Source organism: Nanorana parkeri, unplaced genomic scaffold (assembly GCF_000935625.1).
Source record: "Nanorana parkeri isolate BGI_ZX_2015 unplaced genomic scaffold, ASM93562v1 scaffold99, whole genome shotgun sequence".
Taxonomy (NCBI): Eukaryota; Metazoa; Chordata; class Amphibia; order Anura; family Dicroglossidae; genus Nanorana; species Nanorana parkeri.
This window is the reverse complement of record NW_017306367.1, coordinates 556,500-582,953: the sequence shown is the minus strand read 5'-3', so window position 1 is coordinate 582,953 and position 26,454 is coordinate 556,500. Positions and strand designations below refer to the sequence as shown.

The 26,454-nt window shown below is 41.5% G+C and overlaps 1 protein-coding gene across 1 annotated transcript; it reads left to right on the top strand.

Annotated features, from left to right (window-relative positions):
* The first annotated feature begins 451 nt into the window (after nt 1-451).
* Nucleotides 452-26,454, top strand: LOC108784145 (phosphomethylethanolamine N-methyltransferase-like). The gene is made up of 12 exons (XM_018552887.1): nt 452-568; nt 6,220-6,394; nt 13,133-13,288; nt 13,364-13,500; nt 17,796-17,935; nt 19,189-19,377; nt 19,661-19,750; nt 20,632-20,721; nt 20,880-21,002; nt 22,403-22,534; nt 25,808-25,924; nt 26,027-26,454. The coding sequence occupies exons 1-12, from the start codon at nt 559-561 to the stop codon at nt 26,150-26,152; spliced, it is 1,485 nt and encodes a 494-aa protein (XP_018408389.1). The 5' UTR covers nt 452-558; the 3' UTR covers nt 26,153-26,454.

Sequence of the window (26,454 nt, the reverse complement as noted above, 5' to 3'; positions counted from 1 at the left end):
CACATCTCTCACACACGCTCCCTCCCCAGTAAACTGAATGACCCTTCTAGCGAAGGAATCTGTTTGCATAGCCCCGCCCTGTAATTGCCTCATTGGGTTCTTACCGCCTTCTGAGCTCCCATCAGCCAATCATTGGGCGCAGAGAGGCGGAGCCCGCTAATCAGCTCGTCTGATGCACTTGACGTCAACTCGTGCTGGCTGTGCCTTTTAAAAAGAGGTGGATACACGTTCTCCCTTATAAATTGCTAATATGGAACTTTGTCATTATCACCTATAGTTATTCGAATGAGGCCTCGGGGCAGAAGATATAATAGATACAGCAGGAGCTTTAGTCGCACTAGGATTGCAATTCACACTGTCATAGGTTAGGAGAGCCAGTAGAGACAGGGACATCGAGTTCTGTTTTCCTGCAAGCAGATCATTTATTCTATATAGTGTAATCATCATAATATATATAAATAGAGAGAGATATATAGACAATATTTATATAGTGTGTAAAATAAACTGGATTTATAGAAAAGAGTCTCACGTTTGACGTCATACACTGCAGCAGCAAGCATGGCACATGGTGAGTGATCTCAGTGTTGGGAGCTGGTGATGGATCAGAGACAGTGTGACGTAATCATACTATGTGATGTTACCAATCATGTGTTATATGGACTATGCAGAGGTATTTATTGTTAGGAAAGTTGTCCTTCCACCTGATTTTCTCTGCCCTTTGCCAAGATCTCTCAGTGCGTGGACTTGGCTGCCACCCAGCAGCATATCTGCTATATTGGTATGTCATTGGGAAGAGGGTCATACTTGCAATGTGCTCATCAGTGTCCTTTGCCCTGTGTTTGCTCCTGATCTATATGCTGTACAGTATAAGAAATGTAATAGATCTGATCTGCAACCATCATGTATTGATTATTTTTGTAAAGAAAGCAATTGCAGAAGTTTAGATGTCACCTGTGTTCACATTCTTCTTATTGTGTAAATGTCACTTTTTTTTTTTTTACTTTTTGTGCTGGCTTGGAAAAGTCGAACCGTTACATGCTTCATTGCAAAGCGTTTCCTTAAAGTTCTGAAAAATGATTCTTCTCTAGTTATAGGGCTCATGCACAATGAAGTACTTGCCATCTACGCAGTAGATTGTTATAAAAACTGTTCCATTCTTTTAAATTTCCACTCATGCATGTATAAGCATGCGTTTACATGCATACATCTGTAAATGATGGACCTCGGGCACAGATTTTTCCATTTTGATGTTACAGAATTGAACACAGCAAAAGTTTACTGATCTGTACATACGGTGTGCTTGGGAACTTAGAAAACTATAGATTTGCATTCTGATACAGAAACATAAAATTGCTGCACTGATATAAACACTGAGGGGAATTGATCAAAACGGAAGCAGACAAAATCTGGAGCAGATGTGCATGGCAACCAATCAGCTTCTCTCTTTCACTTTCAAATCTTAACTGAACAAACTGAAGAGAGAAGCTGATTGGTTCCCATGCACATCTGCTCCGGCTTTTATCTGCTGCAGTTTTGATGAATTCCCCCCACAGTGTTGTTTTTAGGGCCATATAGAGCTTGCTGTTCCCTTATGGCCTGCAGAGGGGATTGTCTAGACATTTTTATCTTCGCTTACTATAGTTAGGAGCATTGCTGGGTATAGCCCATTGCTCAGGCATGTTAGAGGGTTTCAAATATTCCATATTTATAATTAGTAAGGTATGTATGGAATTTAGACTAGATACAAATATGTTGGCTATCCTAATCTATTTTGAAGCCTGACCTGGTTGTTATAGGATGTTGTGATATATTTGTCCTTTTATCATAATACACAGAGTTTGCACTCATGTTGTAAAAGTACCTATTCTTTTTTATAACCTTCCTGTAGTCCCTTGCAGGGCAGGCTTTAGAGTAGGAATGGTCAAATCTGTAAACTAGTGCGGTTTTAATACATTTCTCAATTCTGTCACACTAATACTGGCACCATGCTGATAGGAGGAGAGAGCAGAATAAGACCAGAGAGCAGAATAAGACCATTTAATGTGGTGATGCCCCTTCTATCCAGGCAGCTGGGTGGTGGTGGGTCAATGACCATTGCCAAGCTGTATTGCCTAACTGCAGTGGAGCAAAGCAAGGTCAGTGACCTGACAATGCTGTCAGACAGGGGTCCCTAAATCAGAATACTGTCTGGAGAGATTTATGAACCCTCCAGACAGTAACATAATGCACATATATGCATTTCAACGGTATATTTTGCAGTTTACCTGAGGTTTGACTTTAAAGTTGAACACCATGCACACAGTTAAAAGCACAGATGAAGTACATATAATGGAGCATTTTTGCCTGCCAAAGAATTTGTACTTCTGTCCATCCATTCCTGAGATCTACACAGCTCTGCCACACAGCATAGCCCCAGTGTGGAAAGGTAGGATACATCATTTTTCAGCAATGCAGTAAGAGTCTTGTCCTTTCCCCAGCCTGTGATTGGACAGGGAAAGGAGAATCAATAGGCTGATGAGCTCATCTCTCCATCCTTCTTCTTTCTCCTACTATTAGCATGTTCCTTAGCAGCGCAACTGACTGGTTCATTGGGCTGCTTCTCCCTGTCCCAATATGAGCTCTGCTGTACAGGAACTGATACCAAGTCAAATTCTGGTACTTACACTGCTTCCATTATATATGGTGTAGGAATGAGTACAGATCTGCATTTATGTATATATTTTATTTCTGCCTGGAGTTCAGCTTTCCTCGAAAGAGCTACTGTCATGAGTTTGGCTTGCTGTCAGTGAGTCCTGGACATTGCACTCTGAGTAATGCATCGCCTTAGGAGGCAACTCTAGCTTTAAATGATCACAACTAGCAATAAAGGAAATGTGCTATACACATGTCTGCAGCAAACCTATGCATGGTAATAAAGTCAATATCGTTTTAGAATATGGTGTGTTCTATATACTTGCAATGACAGATTGCAGTATATGAATTCCGTTTTTCATTGCACAAGCCTTTATATTTTTCTCCACCTTTGCATGCAGACCAAGCTGTCCAGCAAAAGTAACTATCACACTTCCTGGTGGGCTTTAGAAATGACAGTAACTTTTTTACAGAACTCTGGGTAATTTTTTTTATTAACCCCTGGAGTGGGGCTAACCCCGCACTGCAGTGGTTAACTGTTCGTTTTGGTCTGCAAATAACAAATATATGCTCAGCCGATTCTCCGAGCTGGCCGGCTGTGACGGTGCTTCCTGAGGGGCTTGTTCACACTATGTCCAGACTATGTCCAGACCAGAACAGTTTGTATTTCTGGGCTCTGTTCACACCAGCGCAGTCCGTTCTGGTCCAGACAAAAAAAGAAAATACTGCTTGTCTCATTTTCCCTGGTCTGGAATGCATGGAAATACATCAAAATGCATGCAAACGCACTGGACTGCATCTGAAAGCCCATTTTAAACTAAAAAAAATGCACCGGAACGCGGCAAAATTGTGGCAAAAATGCACTGCAGTGCATTTGCAGATCTGCTCCAGATCTGGTCCTGGCATGGTGTGAACAGAACGTAGCCTGAAGCCTGCCTCCACCACTGCAGCAATGGAATGTCCCTTGGCATTCTCACATCCTATACACTGTTTATAGAACGTGATGATATATAGGACCTTAGACTGCTGTAGCGGAGGGAGATAGAGGCTCCAGGGACCGGTCTAAAAATCCTCGTCGCCCAGCCGAAAATCCGAACTGCGCATGCGCCCGCCCCACGATGATTTGCGGCCGCCCGAGCCGTTTCGGATTTTTGGACGGGAGCGCGCGGCGAAGGCAACGGTTAGTCTAAAAGCGTTTTTCTTTTTAATATATACATTTTTAGCATATATCTAGTGCTTGCTAGCAGTAGATATTTGCAAAAAAAAGTGAGGGTTTAGAAACCCTTTAATAAAAGAATTACACAGAGTTCTTCTTTAATTAAAATTGTATAAAAGGTGACCATTTGGAGACATGCCCGACTTCAAGGCGAAGCCCTGCCAACTGCCTGTCCAATTAGAATCGCCAGAAAGAAAACTCTAATGGCACAAGGAAAAGGTAGTTAGCAGAGCTTTACCGTGAAGCTAGTGAAGATGGTCCATAGTAACAAAGTGACAACAGTTTCAAAAGAGGTAGAGAGAAGAAAGTTTTCTGGATAGTAAAGGTACTAGCTGATATGTTTACTTTTGCACATTTAAAATGCCTGAGAGGCTCATTTCACATATAGTTGTGAACACATCTATCTAACGTAGGGTGTACGTGCTTAGAATTGTGAACGAACGATTAAATTGATTTCAGAACATTCCCTTGACTTTCTGATCATAGATGCAGTGAAATCCATGATTGTTTTAGATTGCAGTTGTGGAAAAATTCAACTGAGCATGTTGGAATTTTTTTCTCAATCGAACAAAATTGGAAAGGTAAATGTGGTATTCGGTCGGAAAACTCCATCCATTCCAAAACCAAATGTTAAATAAAAATTAAAATCAAACTAAATTTCAAAGGACAATCACTAAGCCTCTGATGGTATTATCGAATGTTCCAATGGGATTTTTCATACAAAGTTTGTGTGAAAATCTACCTGTGTATACCCTACTTAAGTTGACCCCAGAATGCTTCCTTCCTTATTCTGAAGCACATTAGCTGTCTACAAAAGTTAGGGACACTCTTGTGCAACTGTTGATTCTTTGCTCTACTAGGAAGCTGGTACTTTACCCCCCCCCCCCCACCTCAAAACCTAATAAAATCCCTAAAATAAGCCCTTAACGCTTAACTCTCCTCCTAACATAAAGCATCTAATAAATAAGCGTTCCATAAAACATAATCTCAACAATTTTAACACTTAATCGAACCCTTAAAGCGGACCTTTGCACTCAAAAATCAAATCCTACCAATGCATCCCTCTATGTGTGATGTTTAATAATAACATGGACATGTCAGGTGTAAAATGCTGTGATTCTGAAATATTTAGACTTGCAGAGCATTCACTTCCTGCTTTGAATGGGCAAGATGACTTCAGTTTGCCAAAGCAATGCACACTGGGATTGCCTTGTCATCAGCAGAGCATTGCTGGGGAATCTCATCTGTAATCCTATGAGATCTCAGGGAAAGGCATTTTCCTCCACCGAGATGATGTGCATGGTCACATGTCTAGTCACATGTGCCAGAAATCCAGGAAGTAAAGGAGAGCTAGTAATCTACCATTAGTAAACATGGCCACTGTCAGATGACTGGGGAAGAAAAGAGAAATAAGGAATGCAAAGAATACAAAGCTGGCAATTATCTAAAAGTATGTGTTTGTAGATTGTCATTACTAAACATTTCTAAAGACATATTTGTTGTCATTTTAAAGATATGAGTCTTTAATACTTTAACTCCCCCACACACACAGCAGTTATACCCTAAATGCGAAGCCTGGGGCACTAACCTAATGCCTAAGCTAAGCCTTACCAGTAAATAATTCCTAGTCCGCCTACTCACCACATTTTGCGCTAAGAGCCTTTCTGTCTCAAGAGCATGCAGCTCGCGCCATAAAATGACACAGCACTGAATTCTCGGTGCACATTGATCCAAGATTTGCAGTCCAATCAAGACCTCTCATTTGGGAGAAAAGATCTTCAGGTCCTACGTATCTCTCTTCTTTATACTTTCGGGTGTATTATCCTAATGTTGAATTTTTCAGGACAACACCCTTATTACCCATCCTTAATTAACTGTGTTTAAATCATTTTCTTCTGCTAGTCTTTTTTTTGTAGTGAACTGTGTAGCGCAAGTGAGAAGAGGTTTTTAAACTATCCAATTAGGTGCATGATGCCATTGTTGGACTCTATGGCATATGCCATTTTAGCCTAACTAGGTATAAGTATATGTCCTTACAGATTTTAGTCAATCATTGTCCAGTTCTACTTAAATTGATAATGGCCAATTCATTTTTTTCAACCCACAAAACCACAGGTGGGTGCCCCCCAAAACAAAAGTGATTTTTGAACGTAAGTGACCAAGATCATTTTTTATTCTTTCAGAAATACTGTAAGAAAGATTTTTGCAAAAAACAAATCTATTGTGCAGCTCTCTGGACATATTAGGGACTGCATTTGAGGGACTCTATATTGATAAGTTTCCCACCACTGGTTTAGATCCTTTAATGTAGAATAAATGTGCAGTGTGGGTTAGGCATGTTCACTAATCTAATAATATTTTCTTGTTACCAGAAGTGAGACAAACGATGATTGAGTTTTGGGCGGAGCACTCACGTGATGCAACGGTAGAAGAGATGATGCTGGATTCAAGTGCTGTGATTTTATCCAAGGAGGAGAAGCCTGAGATTATATCATTGTTGCCTTGCTTAGATGGCTTAAATGTGTTGGAACTTGGAGCTGGCATTGGGTAAGGATTCCTGAAAGAGTTCAGTAGACGGGATCAAGTGTCCTTCTTAGCAAACAAAGCAATATTTTTGCAGTTTTACAGATTGTGTCCACCTCTGCATGGTTTAACAAAAGCCTGTTCCAATGCCACATAGCAGACCAACTTATTTCTGCTCCTCATGATATCCTGCGCCTCACAAATTTTAAAGTTCCTGGAGATCAGTGTATACAATTATTCTTTTTAAGCTATGGACCTAATACAGAGCTGCAGCTAACGATTATTTTCAAAATCGATTAGTTAGCCAATTATTAAGTACGATTAATCGGGATAAAAAAATGGCTCCAGTGATGGACTACTAGTTTGTATTGACATTGCAGTCCATTACAGGAGCAAGAATTGAGCGGTTGAAGTAAAAAAAAAAAAAAAGTCTGGTGTGCAATATAGTGAAACGGAAAGTGTAAAATTATACAGCAATCAATGCAGAATGGCACCGGCTATAGAGGACTACAAAGCCCAGCAATAATACATTTTACAGCGCAATGCAGAATACCATCAGCTATAGAGAAATACAACAAATCCCAGCAATAGTACATTATAGCTGGTGGTATTCTGCATTGCGCTGTATAATGTACTATTGCTGGGTTTTGTATTCCTCTATAGCTGGTGGAATTCCGTAATACAACAAATCCCAGCAATAGTATATTACACAGCACAATGCAGAATACCACCAGCTATATAGGAATACAACATATCCCAGCAATACATTATACATACATACAGTGTTGCTGGGATTTGTATTCCTCTATAGCTGATGGTACATTGCTCCGTATAATATACAGTACAGCACAATGTACCATCAGCTACAGAGCAATACAAATCCCCAGGGCTTAAAAAAACTACTTGTCCGCTCGTCTGTGACGAGAGGACGGTAGAGCCCGACGAGCAGCTTTACATTCAAGTGATCGGGCGTCTCTAGAGACGCTTGATCGCTTGTATTAGCAGCTGTCACTGCTGTTGCCGGTCCCGAGATCCGCTGTGCCCGGTGCGGCCGGGACCGGCACGTCTCTGTGATAGGAGACCAAAGGGAGTTCAGTATACGAACTCCTTTTGATCTCCTCTCAGTCCCCGAATGCAGGAAGTGATGTATATTACATCACTTCCTGCATTTAGTGTCACTCTCCAGCTACAGAAGCTGATGAAACTGATCTCTGCTTCATCAACTTCTCTGGGGGTCCCTGATGTCTCCATAAAGAGGACCTGTCATGAAAATTGTCTATCACATAGGGGGCTTCTTATCCCCCCATGTAAGAGCAATAAAGTTGTGTGTAAAAAAAAAAAGTAATACAAAATTTAAAGAATCTTAAAAAAATAAAGCATAAAACAAATTAAAAAATATATATTTTTTAAGTCCCCGTCCCCCACATACACACGCAGATATGCGTCGGGTGCGCCTACATCTGAAAACGAAGATTGCCGATTGCGCCTTTTGTGCCGCACATGTTACATATCGCCGCAAACGTCGGAGTGAGAGCAATAATTTTAGAGCCATTAATCACTGATAGCACTAGACTGATGAGCAGTAAAAGCGTTTTAATCGTCGCCTTTTTTGTGGACGCACGCAATTTTAAGGCTTGACATGTTTGGTGTCTATTTACCCGACGGGACCCCGACTTTTATGTTTTACTAAAAATATGGATAAGAATAAATGTTTTATAATATAACGTAGGGAAACTTTGTGGGTTTTTTTTACCATAAAAAAAATAACCCCCCCCCCCCAGTGGTGATTATATACCTCCAAAAGAAAGCTATATCTGTCCCCAAAACATTTTAACATAATTTGCAAGGCTATAGTCTGGTCACTGGTGACATTTTTGACTGACTGGTGAGACACCATCAAATTTTTCAAGCCCTGCAAATCCCACTATCCCAGCAATACATTATAGAGCACCATGGGGGGGGCAGGCTTACCTGAGCAGTCTTCCAGCAACTTGTTTCTGAGATCGGGCCTGTCTGTCTGCGGCTGTCATCCCCCCACACCTGCTCCTCCTTACTTCTTCTCCGATGTGGATGTGGGCGGGCGGGGAGCGCGAGACGGGGAGGAGGTGCGACGTGTGGAGCGTGGATGCGGGCGAGCGTCAGGCGGGGAGGGGTGGAGCGTGGAAGCGGGCGGCAGGTCTGGCAGCGGCGAGCGTGAGGCGGGGAGGAGGTGCGGCGTGTGTGGAGCCGTGAACACGGCCAACTAATCGAAAGCCGATTAATCAATGATTGAAAATATTGACAACTGCCAGTCACCGCTCTCTGCAGGGAGATGATCGAGATTTGAGCGAGCGACGGTATGTATTCGCTCACTTCTAGATCTATTGAGCAGATATCTGACAGTTTCATTGTCCCACGTCGGCTCGAACTATGAGGATGAGTGATTTTCACTCACCTCATAGTTCTCCTTTAAATTCTTTTTTTCTCATTAATCTACACTCAGTACCCCAAAATGACAAAGTGAAAACAGAATTTTAGAAATGTCTGTGAATTTATTAAAAGGAAAAGACTGAAATATCACATTGGCACAAGTATTCAGACCCTTTGCAACAACTGTTGAAACTTAGATCAGGTGTCTCCCATTTATCTTGATCGTTGCTGATATGTTTCTACACCTTGATTGGAGTCCACCTGTTACAAATTAAAATGATTGGACACGATTTGGAAAGGCACGCCTCTATAGAAGACCTCACAGCTGACAAGGCATACTGTATCAGAGCAAAAGCCATGAGGTCAAAGGAACTGCCTGCAGAGCTCAGAGACAGGATTATTGCAAGGCACAGATCTGGGGAAGGCTACAAAAAGTTTCTGCTACACTGAAGGACTCCAAAAGCACAGTGGCCTCCATAATCCTCAAATGGGAGAAGTGTGGCACAACCAGGACTCTTTCAAGAGCTGGTCGCCCAGCCAAACTGAGCAATCAGGGGAGAAGGGCCTTAGTAAGAGAGGTGACCAAGAACCCGATGTTCAATCTGACTGAGCTCAAGTGATCCTGTGTGCAGATGGGAGAAAGTGCCAGAAGGACAACTATCACTGCAGCCCTCCACCGATCTGGCCTTTATTGCAGAGTGGCTAGATGGAAGCCTCTCCTTAGTGCAAAACACATGAAAGCCCATTTGGAGTTTGCAAAAAAGCACCTGAAGGACTCTCAGACTGTGAGCAACAAGATTCTCTGGTCTGATGAAACCAAGATGAAACTGTTTTGCCTCAATTCTAAATGTTATGTCTGAAGGAAATCAGGCACCGCTCATCACCTGCTCAACAACAGCTCAACATTGAAGCATGGTGGCAGCATCATTATGCTGTGGGGGTGTTTTCCAGCAGCAGGGACTGGGAGACTGGTGACGGTTGAGGGAAAGCTGAATGGAGCAAAGTACAGAAATATCCTCATTGAAAACCTGTTCCATAGCACTCAGGACCTCAGACAACGATCCTAAGCACACAGCCAAGACAACACAGGAGTGGCTTAGGGTCAACTCTGTGAATGTCCTAGAGTGGCCCAGCCAGAGCCCTGACTTGAACCCTATTGAACATCTCTGGAGAGACCTGGAAATGGCTGTTCACTGACGGTCCCCATCCAACCTGACTGAGCTTGAGAGGATTTGCAAAGATGAATGGCAGTGCAAAGCTTGTCACGTCATACCCAAAAAGACTCGAGGCTGTAATTGCTGCCAAAGGTGCTTCAACAAAGTACTTGGTAAAGGGTCTGAATACTTAAAGTAGTATTAAGGTCTGGGCGTATTTTACCCTAATGCATTCTTTGCATTAGGGTAAAAACGGCCCAGCACCTTTTTTCTACCCCAGTCCCCCTCACACTTACCTGTCAGCTGCGCTCGTCCCCGCCACCGGTCCGATGCGATCCTCCATTTCCCGAACTTTCGGTTGCAGGGGGAGGATACTGATGGCACAGGAGCCATAGGCTCCTTCTGCCATTAATCAAAGAGGGAAGGGGCGTGGCCTGTCCATAGACACACACAGCCACTGTGGAAAGAACGATGGTGGCACCCGTGCAGGGGGTGGGGGGGAAAGCGCTGCGGTGAGCCACTAGAAAACGAGGAATTAGAAACTTTTAAAGAAAAAGAGCAACATCTCCAGCAAAGGAGGGTCTCCTTAAAGGAGAAATAAAAAAAAAATAGGCTTTAATATCCCTTTAAGTACATGTAATATTTAATTTTTTTCCTTTTAAATATATTTACAGACATTTGCCAAATTCTGTTTTCACTTTGTCATTATGGGGTACTTACTGAGTGTAGATTAATGAGAAAAAAAAAGAATTTAAACAACTGTAGTATCAAGGTGCAACATAACAAAATCGAAAAAGTGAAGGGGGTCTGAGTACTTTCTGAAACCACTGTAGACTGTGTATCTGGTCACAGAATACACATAGCTTGCATTTTTTTGCTCCTTTCCTTTATATAGCTTTTACCCTTCCTTACATCAGATGTCTACATGAGTGGCCTGCTGATGCACAGTTCATAGATGAAAATAAAGCGCTTTCTGGATGTTTTAAATTTATGTCTCGGAGGGCGTGAATAGCCATGTTTCCGTGTTTGCTGATGATACTAAAATTGGGATGGTAATAGACACGGACTTAGACACTATAACATTACAGGAGGACCTGGATAAAATAGGGGAGTGGGCAACTATATGGCAGATGAAGTTTAATGTCGATAAATGTAAAGTAATGCACTTTGGGGTTAAGAATAGGCAAGCGGAATACACAATAATGAGTACTCCACTAGGAAGTCAGAAATGGAAAAGGATCTGGGAGTCACTGTAGACCACAGATTGAATAATAGCTTGCAATGCCAGGCTGCGGTAAACAAAGCGAGCAGAATACTGTCTTGTATTAAAAAGGGAATGTACTGTAGAGACAAATCTATAATTTTGCCACTTTATAGATCGCTGGTTCGGCCTCATCTGGAATATGCAGTCCAGTTTTGGTCACCAATCAACAGAAAATATGTCACGGAGCTGGAGAGAGTCCAGAGAAGGGCAACTGAACTAATTAAGGGGATGGAGGACCAAAGCTATGAGACAAGGTTACAAAACTTAAATATGTTCACGCTGGAAGTGATGAGATTAAGGGGGGACATGATTGTGATGTACAAGATATTCAATGGTGATAGCAACATCAGCAATAAACTTTTTACGGTAAACCTAAAATTAGTGGAGAAAAGTTTAACCACAAGTGGCGTAGGGGATTCTTTTCAGTTAGGGCGGTTAGGGCAGTGGTGGCGAACCTTGGCACTCCAGCTGTGCCAAAATTACAAATCCCAACATGCATCTGCCTCTGGGAGTTATGGCTGTGGCTGTCAGAGCCTTGCAATGCCTCATGGGACTTGTAGTTCCAAAACAGCTAGAGTGCCATGGTTCGCCACCACTGGGTTAGGGTCTGGAACTCTCTGCCACAAGCAGTGGTATCAGCTGAGAGTATTGAATCATTGAAAATGCATTTAGACAATTTCCTCAGAGACTAACATACAGGGGTACAGGTACCTTTAAAAAATAAGATTACACGGGAACTAGTACACACACATACACATGCAGAATCCAAAACATACACACAATGGTTTGAACTTGGTGGACCTGTGTCTTTATTCTCATAACCTCATTTCATAACCTCAAATACTATGTAACTATGTCAGTTCTTTTGTAAAGTTGCATAATAGAAGTTTGCATATCCAGAAGGGCAACACAATTCAAATGTTTGTGTAAACATGCAATTGCCATGACATCAATAATATTCTATTGTCCGGTGAGATGTGTAAGCAAAACAAAATAAATGTAAGTGAATTGTCGTTAACTGTAATCTCTCTGCAGTGTTCTCAGACCTTGTTCCTCTCATATTTTTCCATGAGGAACCACAGAAGACCATTGTTTTTATTTGCCCATTGTTTCTCTATCCATTGGTCAATGTATTCCGGTAAACTATGGGTGATTTCACTACATCACTGCTAGATAAGGGTCCCCACTCTTGAACGCACACGGTGCTGTCAATGAGACACACTTTGAAAATTACGGTTATAGATTTGTTATAATTAAAAATAAAGATGCTAAATTGAAAACTGACAAACTGATAATATTTAGGTGTTGCCATTTACTTTTTTTTTTTGGTTTGTATATTTCAGAAACCTGTACTGAGGCAATGTGGAGGTTGCCATTGCTGACTGATTCTTTTAAAAATAGTATATACCTGGATGCCATGCCAATCTAACACTTTTAGTATTTTTGAAGTCACAAAGAACAAGTGCAGATCATGATCAGACATTAATCTGACTTAGGCCTGGTTCACACCTGGGCGATTTGTAGCGCGTTCCTACGCTCTTCAAAACGCTCAAACAGTGAAATCCCATTAATTCCTATGGGTATGGTTCACACCTGGGCATATTAGGATTAACATGCAATTACTGTTGATAGCTGCTTGACAGGATGTAAATATTATGGGCTGAAACAGTAACTCAATAGTTTAAAAAGAACATTTAAATCTTGTAAAATATACACAGTACATCCTCAGCTACAAGATCTGCTGGAATGACTGAGTTGTGGCTAATTTGTATGAATGCCTGCCATTGCAAGGGTAGCAGGTAAAGCCTATGCTAATGAGAACAATCTAATTAGTCTCAAATTCAGTATAATTATAGCACTTGTTTATATTTCTGGTTATAGTTTTTGCTTCTGGCTTTCCAAAGAACTCTGCTAATTTGACATTGTTTATTACAGGCGTTTTACTGGCCATCTTGCTAAGTTGGCAAGCCAAGTCACTGCAGTGGATTTTATGCAGAACTTTATTGAGAAAAACCGAGAGGACAACGGTTACCGTGGAAACATTACCTTTATGCAGGCTGATGTCACTCATTTAGAATTTCCTGATAACAGGTAAGCTGGTGCTCTAAGATAAATTGATGTTTAATCACAAAGAATCACTGTCTAATTTGTTCTCTATCTTTTTAGTTATGATTTCATCTTCTCTAACTGGCTCTTCATGTATCTAAATGATACTGAGCTAGTATCACTGACACAGAAGATGTTGGGATGGCTGAAACCTGGTGGTTATCTCTTCTTTAGGGAGTCCTGTTTCTATCAATCAGGTCAGTATTAAACACCTTTAGTTGGTTTTACAGTTATTACATACAAGCTGGGTTTACAGTTATTACATACAAGCTGGGTTTACAGTTATTACATACAATCTGCAATAATTAGACATGTGCGATTTGTACATTCGGATGCATCCAAATTTCTAAATGACAGAAATAATGAATGCAAACAAATCCGAATTTCCGATAACAAAAATTATGAATGCATACGAATTTCTTTCCCGAATTAAGTTTAAAAAAAAAAACAACACATTTTTGCTTGGCCTCATTCACACTGAGCGGATTGCAAATCGCGCGATTGTCATTTTGCACGATATCAAGCGGTTTTCCGCATAATGTTGCGCAAATTATTGCATTGGACCGAGTACAATCGCGCGACATCTGCACAAAAAAAGGGTCCTGTAGCAGCGACGCGCGACAGCGACAAGCACAGCTCCATAGACTTGTATTGGAGAGCGATATCACGTGGATAATATGCGCGATAAATCACTCAGTGTGAATGGGGCCTAAGCAGTAGTATGTATGAATTTTTGTTATGAACACATTTTCGTTGCAGCAAAGTGACATTAGACAGAAGAAAAATTACTTTTTTTTTTTTTTTACAGTCCTACAGTCCACAGAAAAAAAAAAGTGAGGTTCCCCCCCAATTGATACCAAACCCTTTAAGTCTGGTAGTAATGTTAGGAGGGACTCCCCCAAGTTAAAAAAAAAAAAGGTCCTGCAGGTCTTGTAGGAATTTTAAGGGGGAACCCCACCCCCACAAAATGGGGGGAAAAAAGTGGGTCCCCTCTAAAATTTCTACCAGACCCTTGACCTGAGCACAGGCCCCGCAGGGCAGGAAAGGGGGGGGGGGGGCGATCAAATGCTCTCCTGCACAATACCAGGCCACATGTCCTCAGCATTGGGAGGGTGTCACCATACCGATGGGGACAAGGACCTCTTCCCCACAACCTTGGCCCGTTGGTAGTGGGGGTCTGCGTGCAGGGGGGCTTATTTGCATCAGGGTACCCCTTTAGTTAAGGGGGCACCCAGATACCCCTGCTCATTCACTAAAGGATTAAAAGGAAATAAAGAGACCACGTGTTTTGAAAAAAAGTTCTTTAATGAAAAAACTGTTTTTAACAAGTCCTTTATTTTAAAAAAATGGCTCCAGCGTCAGTCACGATGAACGACGCCCGCCGTCCCACCGAAATAAAAAGACGATGACCCGTTCAAACCCAACAAAGACTCACCGCAAAATTACATCTCTGGCCAGAATGTAAACAAATGGGTGGAGTGAACTGCGACGTCACGGGGCTCTTTCCTCCCATTTGACATTCTGAGCTGTCAAATAGCACAATAGCATTCGGGAGCTCCCGAATGCCATTTGGGTCTGCGAGCCGAGATGTCATAAGAATAGTATTAAGACATACTACTCTTAACATTCCTACCAGACTTAATGGGTCTGGTATCAATTGGGGGCCAACCTCACGCTTTTTTTTTCCTGCGTACTGTAAAAAAAACAAAACATTTTTTGTCTGTCACTGTGTCGCAACGACAATTCGTTCATAACGAAAATCCGTACATACTACAGCTAACGAAAATTCGGATTTCGTCTGAATCCCAAACGAATTGACCTTTGGACCTGAATCCCGAAATAACGAAAAATCCAAATGAAAACAAAACAAATTTTTTGCCGGCGCACTTGTCTAGCAATAATCACATTGATGGACAAACATCAAGGTATTTTAATATAGCAGTGTAATTTTTAAAAATGCTTTATTACACTTTTTTTTTTGTTTTGAATAGAATGTCTAAATATCATACTTGTATAAATGCTGTACTGTTTTTACCAGGTATTTATGATTTTTAAAGCTCAACCCATGCACTTTGCAGCTTTTGTATTCAGCAAAATTAGGAGCAGTGGTAGAGAAAGCATTGGTGTTACTATACTGTGAGGTCAGAAGTGGCTTAAATATTCCAGATTAAAGAAGCCCTTTCCATTTGGACTCTTGGACAAAGTGAATGCCTGAATAAAGTGCAGGGTGGTACCTTTTAAGATCATTGAGTATTCCAGGGGATCCATAGACCAGTATGCTTTAATATGCACATAGCAACTTGGGAAAGTGATGCCAAGGGCTCACATCATATTTTGGAAACAATAGTGGCAAGGAAGGGTGAACTAGACCTCGACTTTACGTTCCCATATCGATATTTGCATATTTGAGTGCCCTAGGCTATGGAAGAACTTGAAAGGTCCATACAGACACTTAAGGGTAATTGCTGTTGATTCAAGCTGACACCTTACCTAACTTTACCTAACAGTTTGAAAAAAAAAGGTAACTTTAACCTAAAAATCTACAATGAGGTGTTTTAGCACATGTTGAATTAAATACCGTATATACTCGAGTATAAGCCGTCCCGAATATAAGCCGAGGTACCTAATTTTACCACAAAAAACTGGGAAAAAGTATTGACCCGAATATAAGCCGAGGGTGGGAAATGAGGAAGCTACTGGTAGATAGATACCAATAAAATTACATGAATATTTATTTAAAAGAAAAACAATAACCTAGCTCTGTAAGTGGAAAAGGGGGTACAGGGCTACATATCATGTACTACGGATCATTTAACCCATTCATATTAGCAGAGGATAATTGTAAATCTATTGTTCAGTGCATTCTATATGTAGTATATAGTACATGTACATATAGAGTGCCTGCAACAATACATTTACAATGATCCTCTGCTAACATGAATGGGTTAAATGATCCATAGTACAGGGCTACATACAGATCATTTAATACATTCATGTTAGTATAATTGTAAATGTATTGTCTGCACTGTATTAGCAGTATATACTCTATATAGAGTATATACTGCTAATACAGTGCAGACAATACATATATAATTGCTTAATAAATCTCCCTCTCTCTCTACCCCCACCAGCCCTCACTGTGTCCGTGTGCCGGTAATCGATCATCACATCACGGAGAGAGCAGGGACGAGTCAGCGGCGCGCTGGTCCAGTGGGAGGAGCTCCAGGTGGGGTCCTAATTTAGCTGACTTAGAGGTGCCTGCCAGCTAAATTACAACCCCACCTGGAGCTCCTCTCGCCTGACCAGCGCGCCGCTGACTCATCCCTGCTCCCCTGCTCCTGACTGGCCGCTGCGGGGTTTTTTTTTTTTTTTCTTACTTACCTCGCCGAGCGTCGCGTCACTGCTGCTCCGGTGGGCGGCGCTCCGAGCGGGGTCATCTGGCAGTCTCCGGCCACCTAAATTAGGACCCGGAGACTGCCAGATGACCCCGCTCGGAGCGCCGCCCACCGGAGCAGCAGTGACGCGAGGTAAGTAAGAAGAAACCTGACCACTGGACCTCGCTGACTCGAGTATAAGCCGAGGGGGGCACTTTTCAGCAAAAAAAATGGGCTGAAAATCTCGGCTTATACTCGAGTATATACGGTATATAAAGCTTTCGAGGACCAAAAACTGGCATCATTTTTGGCCCCGCACAAATAAAATATTGGATCTAAAACTTTTAGTACAGAGGGAATATGATGACACAAGGAAATGTATGAGGTGTCCTACAACTCTTCAGTATTCCGTCATATTTTCATTTCAGCAGTCAAGGATTGTATAAGTTGTGCTGTACTGCTCAGCACATCTGGAATGTTGGGGGACATTTCATGAATGCATGATGTGAAGCCCAGTTTCTTTTTATGGTTGAATAACTTTTATTAAAGCTTTTACTATAACAAGACAGTAGATATAAATTCAAGCAACGTATGTAAGTGAACATGAGCTCAACAAACAGTAAATACACCAAATATTAAAATATGAAGACAACAAGGTCCGTCTCCTTCAGGAACACATGAAACCATAATGAGACTAAAACATATCACGGTCCCAAAAGAACAACCTTGTTGCTGGAAGTCTATCAGGATCAGCACCAAATGTCTATAACCAACACAATTGAGCCCTTAGAGAAAATAACGGAAGCTGTAAAAAGAGCGAAAACAGAGAAAATGAATCCAGGAAAGAACAGAAAAGAGTAGCGCTAGAACAAAGAGGAAGAGAGGGAACATAAGGTATGCCTTGGGGGGAGCCCAATTTCCCTGTATTTTTGTGACAATCCAGGTGCAAAAAGCTGTCCAACCATGACATACATATGAAGCATGAACCATGTGTTGCCTCTCTCGTTTCAGAAATTGTAGTGTGGTTTAGATAGATTTTTAGGCCATATTAATATTTGAATAGCGTTATTTTGGATCTGCGTAAATATTAAAGATTAGTGACACGTTTTCCTTCCTAGGGAACAGTGAACGAACATTTAACCCTACGGTGTATCGTACTCCTGCTCAGTATAACCATCTATTGACATCAGTCACTTCACTGCCTGGAGACAGTGGTTTTGAAATTGTGATGTCTAAGTCTGTGCAGACATATATTAAGGTGAGCAGATGTTTTACACTCTTTATCTCTACCACACCTATCATTCACTCTAAAGCCAGGCATACACGCTTCGAATTTCATCAAGAACTGGCTGAAATTCATTGCATGGGTGCAGCCGTTGGCACCTTTCCGACCGGCATCCCTTGATCAGCTGAAGTCAGAAAATTGTTGGCCGAATAGAGTTAGCAGCCAATGAGCTGCCAGCTCTGTTCAGGTATTCTGACAGTGGCTGGCGGCCACTCTTTGTTTCTTTGTTATTATTCAAAATATTCTGTTGAATGAATAATCAAAGGCAAAACCAGAATAAATCAAACCAGAATCATGGAATAAACAATGATTAATGATTACTATGGAATAAACAATGATTACCTTTGCCAGATTCAAGTTACTTCAGAGAAAATTGTGGGTTCTTCTTTTTTGTGGAAGTGTACAAAAAAATGTGTCAATGCCTGAATATGACCGGTTTTGTTAAAGAAGACTTAAATTCTATACTAATCCTAAACTGTTATTCCGCTGCCTTAGCCCAATGTAATAAGATCCCTGCAAAACTTACGCGGTAGCAGCTCTAGGCTTATTCTCCTATAGTTGCATAGGAAGGTGAGTGGTGATTTAGGGAGATCTAATGATTGGCTGCCTTTGCCTAAGCAGCTAATCATTGGCTTTGCCAGGACACAGATCTCAGCCCCGCAGCGCATCAGTAACGGGTGGGAGCCTGGAAATGCTGCCTGATACTTTTTATAGGGGGTCTATTAAGCAAGACACTTGTTGGTTTTCCAACAATGTGAAATGGAACCCACATTGTTTGGTCAAGCTAACTTTAACTAAACATACTGTTGTGAGCGGAATTGATCAAAACTGGAGCAGAGAAAATCTGGAGCAGCTGTGCATGGGAACCAATCAGCTCCTCTTTTTCATTTTCAAATCTTAACTGAATAATCTGAAGAGAGAAGCTGATTGGTTGCTCTGTGCAACTGCTCCAGATTTTGTCTGCTCCAGTTTTGATGAATACCCCTGTGTGTGCTTGTCTGTAGAGAACACTTGTTTTCCCTTAATCCATCTTTGTGTTACAAACTACACCTTCATCTATAGCCTCCTTCAGGATGCTTCTATTGTCATTTGCTACCTCTTCTTTAATTTAGATCTCTGTGTTTTCCATAATGTTAACTACATTCCAACAAAAAATAAATAGGTGCTGTAGGAATAGCATTCATTTGCTTTCAATACAGTACAGGAAATTCACTTTGTGTATACAGAAAAAGAAGAATCAGAACCAGTTATGTTGGCAACTGCAGAAGGTCCCTCGGGCACCTGATGGTCACCAGGGCTATGTGACATTTCAGCAGTTCCTGGACAACCAGCAGTATTCCCGAAAAGGAATTCTAAGATATGAAAAGATATTTGGTGATGGCTTTGTTAGCACTGGAGGGCTGGAAACCACTAAGGTGAGGCCTAGTTAAAATGGTAAAAGCAGTTGGAATGGATTAATAAACACTGGGTACATTGGCTGAGAATTCTCACCGTAGTTTGTGTTCATCTGAGGAAAAAGTAGACAGTTCCTGCTCTGGATATACTGATTCATGCAGATTGAATGTATTCCCAAAGGTGGTACTGTGTAGAATTTTTTTTACATGAAAAATATAGAGTGGTACAGCTTTGTGGATCGAGTTTCAGTTACTGGAACTGCACTGAAAGGTTTCATTCACATTACATTCTTTTTCTTTGCAGGAATTTATTTCCATGCTGAACCTTGCACCTGGTCAGCGGGTTGTGGATGTTGGCTGTGGCATCGGTGGAGGAGACTTCTACATGGCCAAGGTACATTTCTATTCTTGAAATTCAACCAGAGCATACAGCCCTACATAGGATTGAGTGAGTTGCTCCAGTCCAACTCTATCCTGTTTGTTTGTGCCCTGTTAAACCTGTTTTGCTTAGCAGTGTGTAATGCAGGAGAGGTGTTCCCAAACACACCCACTTTGTTCTGCACTGTGTGTGTTTGTGTGTGTGTGTGGCATCTTCATGGAGGCAGTGTTTTGCTTCCTCATGTCCGAGCCTCCAGCAAGTAGAACAGTGAGTTACACAGTAGTGGCATCACAAAATCTTATTCCAAAATGTCTTGAGATGTGAAATTAGGGCCACAGTGCCTTACTACTCACACTGCAGATATACAGCTTTACAACAGAATTTCCTTAGCACGCCAACATACCAGGAAGTGCCCTGCTGTTTTAGGAGGAATTCCAGACAGAGGTGCTGTTTAGGCAAAAACATTTTTAATGTTCCTTATAACATCTAGCAAATCGTTACAACTTCACTCTTTGTATGCGCTGCTTGTTCCATGAATTCCTATGATTGGGTTCCATACTCTCTTTGATGGCAGCCATAGGAATGAACATAGTGATTGGCGAGGTGTACAATAGGTACAAGGCACGGACGGAACTTTTTTGTTCAATGGCTGTGCGCACCGTGCAGGGTGGCAGAGTGAATATCTTTGCAACAGGGTTGAAGGTAGTTATATAGCTGTATGGCTAACACGTGGGGGGTGGGAGGAAGCTGTAAAGGACAACTTAGTTAAAATGAAATTATCCGTTAAGCAGTATAAAATTCAGCAGTTATTAGTAATTTGATGTATCTTCTGCAAAAAGCCAAACTGTATTTTTCTTTTTGGTTGAGATATTTATATTTATATATATTTTTTGAAGACGTATGGGGTGGAAGTCCTGGGGATGGACCTGTCGTCTAACATGGTAGAAATTGCCATGGAGAGAGCCATAAAGGAGAAGACCCCTCTGGTGAGTGATGTATCTGAATCAGTTTAGGGGCTTAATTTATTAGATTTTCCAAATTGATCAATTTATTTAGTGATATTCCTGTTCACTAAACACTACTGCTCTGATTATGCTACATTTTCCTCTGGTTAAACAAATGTAATTTCTTCCTGCATCAATAGGTACAGTTTGAAATTGGAGATGCCACACGACGGATCTTCCCAGAAGCATCGTTCGATGTGGTGTACAGCAGAGACACCATTCTGCACATCAATGACAAGGGAGCACTCTTCAGGAGATTCTATGTACATCCATTTACTAATTCTATACTTGGCAGCAAGACATTTTATGAAAAACTGTGTGTTTTTATAGCATGTAAACATTTGAGTGCTGATTCATAAAACCTGGAGATAAGTAAAAATATTGGATTGGTTGCCCTAAGCAGTTAATTCTTGTTTAATATTTGGCTTTAAAGGAAACCTGTACCAAGCAAGTATGGACGCTGCCATTGCTGAACTCTCCTTCTGAAAACTATAACTGTCTGTCATGCTGCTTCTGTACTTTCTGAATCATTGGTGTACAGATCAGACTTCACACTGCCTTTCATGAATTGCATGTTTGTTCCATGTCATTGCCTCAGACAGTATTAAAGCCAGAGACAGCCTGGCAACTAGGATTTTGATCCAGAGGTTAGCAGTGTTGGTCTCCATATTTTTCTTAGCACAGGTTTCACATACACTTCCTAAATCTTTGAACTATTAGATAGCGTATAACGAGACAATGGTGATCTTTTTCCTCACATTTGCAGTGTAGTTGTCCATTCTTAAAGTGCGTGTAAACTCTAACAATTAACTTCTCTTATTTGCTCTCTTTTGGTCTGCCAGCTATACCTTTGAAAGTGTTTTGTTATATCTACTCAATAAGTGAAAACATACCTGTTGATTTTTCCATAACTTTTGTAAACCGATAACCTTCTGTGCTTTCTGAGGGGTTATGGAAATGAGAAAAGGGGAGGAGATGAGGAGAGGGCTGACACCCTGTGCTTAAAGGAGAACTATGGGGTCAGTGTTTTTCCCCATAGTTCTCCTTAGGGTTACGGGAGGACACAAACTAGTGTCCTCCCGTTACCCTAAGGTTAGTACACCGCGAGCTACAGCTCGCGGTATACTGAGATGCCGCAGCCGGAGCGGATCCCGACGTAGATGACGGAATCCGCCCAGCTGCGTGAGTGACAGCTGGCTCTGCCTATCTAGAGGCAAAGCCAGCTGTACCCGCTCCCTCCCCCGTCCGTTCCGCCAGTCAGCGCTGGCAGATCGGAGAGGGGAATCCAGCCCCTCCCCCTGTCACGGCAGAGAGCGGGGACACGATCGAGAGGTGAGCGAACCTGGTATGTGTTCGCTCACCTCCCGATCTACTGAGCCGACCTGTGACAGTCTCATTGTCACAGGTCGGCTAGAACTATGAGGTGAGTGGAAATCACTCGCCTCATAGTTCTCCTTTAAGCACGAGCTGTGTCGTCACGTCAGTGAGAAAGGTTAGAGCACACTGCTTGTGGCACATCAACAGTAATTTTTCTGTAATTGAAGCATAGTTTAAGGGGTAAAACATGGGAAAATGTGCATGTATTGCAAAGATGTACTAAATATGTTTTTATTTTTGCCTTGACATAACCTTTATTACATTTTTCTGTCCTTTTCTCTAACAGTCTTGGCTAAAACCTGGAGGAAAACTCCTAATTACGGATTATTGTTGTGGGGAACAGCCTTGGTCTCCCGTATTTCAGGAGTATGTGAAGCAGAGAGGATATATTCTGTACACACCTGAAGAGTATGGACAGGTATTGTATTTGGTGCCCTATTAACTCTAAGGCTTTTTAAACATTAAGGAGATTTATTTTATACAACTCAGTGAGAGTTGAGAGCTACAAATTATAGTTGTTTAGACTATATCACCAGACTGGTAAAATAGGAATCACTTACTTAGCTTCCTGTGAAAAGTCTATTGTGAGATTCTTTCTAATAGTTAAAAAAAGAGATATATTTGAGCATTACATAGTACCATTCAATGAAATAACTTATTTTTCCTTTCTCATTCATTGAGGGACACAGGAATGTTGGGCTATACTGCCACCTACCAATACATTTGGACACTGGCAAATTAAAAACAGTGGCAAGCCCAGTATAAGCCCTCCTACTCCCAGCCCAAGTTTTCTGCTAGTGTAATAGGAAAATACTCTGCTGAGAAAAGCCTTAATTGTTTATATTTTCAGTGACAATATACACTCAAATTAATTTTAGTGCATACAAACATGTTATTGCATGCCCGCATAGTGAATGCATGCGTTTGCATTCATGTACGTGGGTGCAGGGGACTTTTTACATCGTTGTAGGTGTTTGTTTTTTTACCTTTTAATTCCTTTAAAAAAATATGCTTATTAACATTTAAAGTCCATCTCCATTTAAAAAAAATAAAAAATACCCTTGCAATGGGGCTACCCCCGTCCTGCAAGGGTTAACTGCTCGTATTTGTCTAGGGGGACTCTGTAAAGCAATTTTATTTACCTGATCCCCTCTCCCTTGGTGTCCATACTCACCTCTGCCCTCAGCTCTGGCCTGTTGACTGTCCCTCTTTGTCCTCACATATATTGCAAGGCTATGGGCTGTGCAATAGATGTGATGATAGATGTGAAAGGTTGCAGACACTGGTCTTGGAGCCAGCTGGAGTGAGCATCATGTAAATAAAAGTTCTTTACAGAATTCACCTAGACAAATACAAACAGTTATCCCTTGCACTCCTGGGGTTCCCCTGGAGATAGGCTTTAACTGTATTTATTAAACTTGCTGTAACTTTTCAAGCACCATTTTAGTGCTTACATGTGTTAACCCCTTACAGTTATCAGAACACAACTTTTTCATGAGAGTGGTTCTTTTGGTATGGTTGAAAGCAGGGCGGGTTTTACTCTGCTGCCCAAAGGTTCCTCACTGCACCCTCCTCCCAGCAAAATTTCCCCCCAATGGAGAATGGCAACCAGCAATCATGGATTGCTGAGATTTGTAGTCTTCTATAGCCAGTTGCCATTCTCTATTGCTGTATAATCATTAATTATACAGCAATGGAGAATGGCAACTGGCTATAGAGGACTGCAGATCCCATCAATCCATGATTACACAGCAATTATACAGGGGTGCATGCATATCGCACCAGGGCTGCGTATGGGTCTCAGCAGGGATGCATGCAAGTGTCATCGGGGCTGCCTGTGAGGCTCTGTTGGGTGGGTGCCCAGCTCTCCAGAGCTCTGCATGCGGCTGCTGAGCTCTCTAGGGCTGAATAGGTGGGATCCAGGCTTGTGCTGGGCTCCAGGGCTGTTCTGGTGGGTGTGGGGTTGTCCTATGCTGGCGCCCGGAAGGAGGAGGAGGCAATGTGGAGCTGGACTGGCACTATCAAAGACAGCTACCTGAGGTCCCCAGCAAGCTCAGGACCTCAGGCAGCCTAACTTCCTAAAAAATTTAAAGGTCCCACGGGTGTTATTTTTTTTTAAACTACTTGTCCAAGGAGTAAAGGGAGGGCCCAATCTACTTGTCCCTCGTGACAATCTACTTGTCCTGATACAAAAAATAACAAAACTGTATTTTACCGTGCTAAGAAGCACTTCTCATTGGACAGTGTGGTCAGTGTGTGAGCGAAATTCAAAATCCATGGTGCAGGGCTGCACTGGATAGCAGTATGGGGTACAGATAGTACACCCATATCGGTGGAGGGGAAGGTGGAGCAGGTAATTCCATATTCTGAAATGAACCTACCCTTTAATGCACATTGTGTGCGTTAGAGAGCGCTGCTGCACAGCTACCATACTTTGGCGCACAGTGGAATGGGGGCAGCACTCAACGCACACAGACACAATGTCCTACGCATGTGTTTAATCATGGCAGGTTTGATTTTAATGTTTTTAATCTTTTTTTTTCTTCCTTTATCACTTTTTTATTTGTATCCTTTTTTTCCTTTTTTAAATTTGTATTTATCTTGATATCTTTTACTTTTTTTATTTTTTTTTCATTTTTATCAATTTCAATTTTTTTCCCCATGTTTTTTACTTAACTTTATTGCTATCACACAGGAGATAACAAACCCCTGTGTGATAGCATTTGGAGGTCACCGGCTCTCTTTATTGAACCTGTTACTTCCAATACAGGTGTTTAAGCACAGCACTATGCTGGCTCTCCTTTGGCAGCTGAGATGGGAAGACTGCGAGTGTAGCGTTCCTGACTCAGTGTTCACATGGAGCAGAGAACGGATGTTCATCGCTCTGCTCCCCGCTCTCCATCCTGAACTACTTTGTTGTGGTCCCTGGTCCCCCAGAGGAGCGGGGGACTCTGAAAACCATGGCGGGGAGGGAGGTGGCCAGTGGGGAGAGAGGCAGCCGGTGGGGAGAGAGGCAGCCGCGGTAAGGGAGGATCATGGGGGGGGGATAGACCTTCAGGCTTATTACAAATGATCTTGGCTGCATTTTACAAAATCATGGGCTGTCTCCCTGTGGGCACCTAGTTTACACCTCTCCCCCTAAATTCAATAGATTTCACAAAAAATGGGGGGATATAAGGGTTTCTGGAGGGGTGTAAATGACCGTCCAAGAGAGATATATAAAAAAATATATCAAAATGTATTTTGTTTTAAATACTATTAAAAATGATACATTCATACATCAAAACAAAACAAATCCCTGCATAGGAAATGTTTGTATATTCACTGATATAGTACATAGCTCTAAATATCCAATTGGTCATACATATCATGATCTTATTCACATATTTTTCAAATAAAGAAACATTTTTGTATATAATAATACATTTAACCCATCTGTTTTGTACATATAATGTACAAAACAGATGGGTTAAATGTAGAAATGAACTACCTGCACAGGGCATTGGGTGATAGGAATTCCACACCTCTGGGACCAGTATCGGCTGTGCTGCCCCTCTACTCCCTGCCGCCCCAAGGTCATGGCCTTGCTGGCCTTGTGGGGAATCTGGCCCTGGTTGGGAGTGCAGTAATATAAAAGTATGGCACAAATACATTCAGACATTTACATTTTAAATTCCTTTTCTCTCTACAGCTCTTAGAGAAAGCTGGATTTGTAAAAGTTCAAGCTCTGGATCGGACCCAACAGTTTGTACAAGTCCTGAATAACGAACTTACAAGGACACAGGAAATAAAGCAGGAATTCATAGAGGTATATTAAACAGGACTGAATCACCAGACGTTTTTCTAATTCATAATTTCTCACACAATCTGAAGCAGCTACATTTTTCATTTTTCTTTAATTACTTCACAGAGTTTTTCTGAAGAGGATTACAACTACATCATTGATGGTTGGAAAGAAAAGCTTTATCGCTGCAGTTTAGGAGATCAGCGCTGGGGTTTGTTCTATGCTGAGAAACCTCTGGAGATCATTACTTAAGCCTTCTCTTTATTTAGTCAATATGAATGTTTGAATAGAAAATTGTTTCTATGTTTACACAGTATTCCTAAAATTAATAATTATACAGATTGATATCCTATGTATGTTCTATTTAGTCTTTCTATAGCACTTTATAGGTATTGTATAAACGGCATAAATGTTATTTAATTTAGGGAAACCCATTAGGTCCAAATGCTAGATGCAAGGTAAACTAATGGAAAGTTTAGCATTTCTACATAGGCCTTCAGTCTAAAACGATTCACACTTCAAGAAAATGTCTATACATCATTTATATTTAGGAT

Bases quoted from the DNA above. Each gene is read 5' to 3' on its own strand.
- LOC108784145 (XM_018552887.1), top strand. The intron at 6,395-13,132 runs GTAAGGATTCCT...TGTTTATTACAG, and splicing joins GAACTTGGAGCTGGCATTGG to GCGTTTTACTGGCCATCTTG. The intron at 13,501-17,795 runs GTCAGTATTAAA...TTTCCTTCCTAG, and splicing joins GTCCTGTTTCTATCAATCAG to GGAACAGTGAACGAACATTT.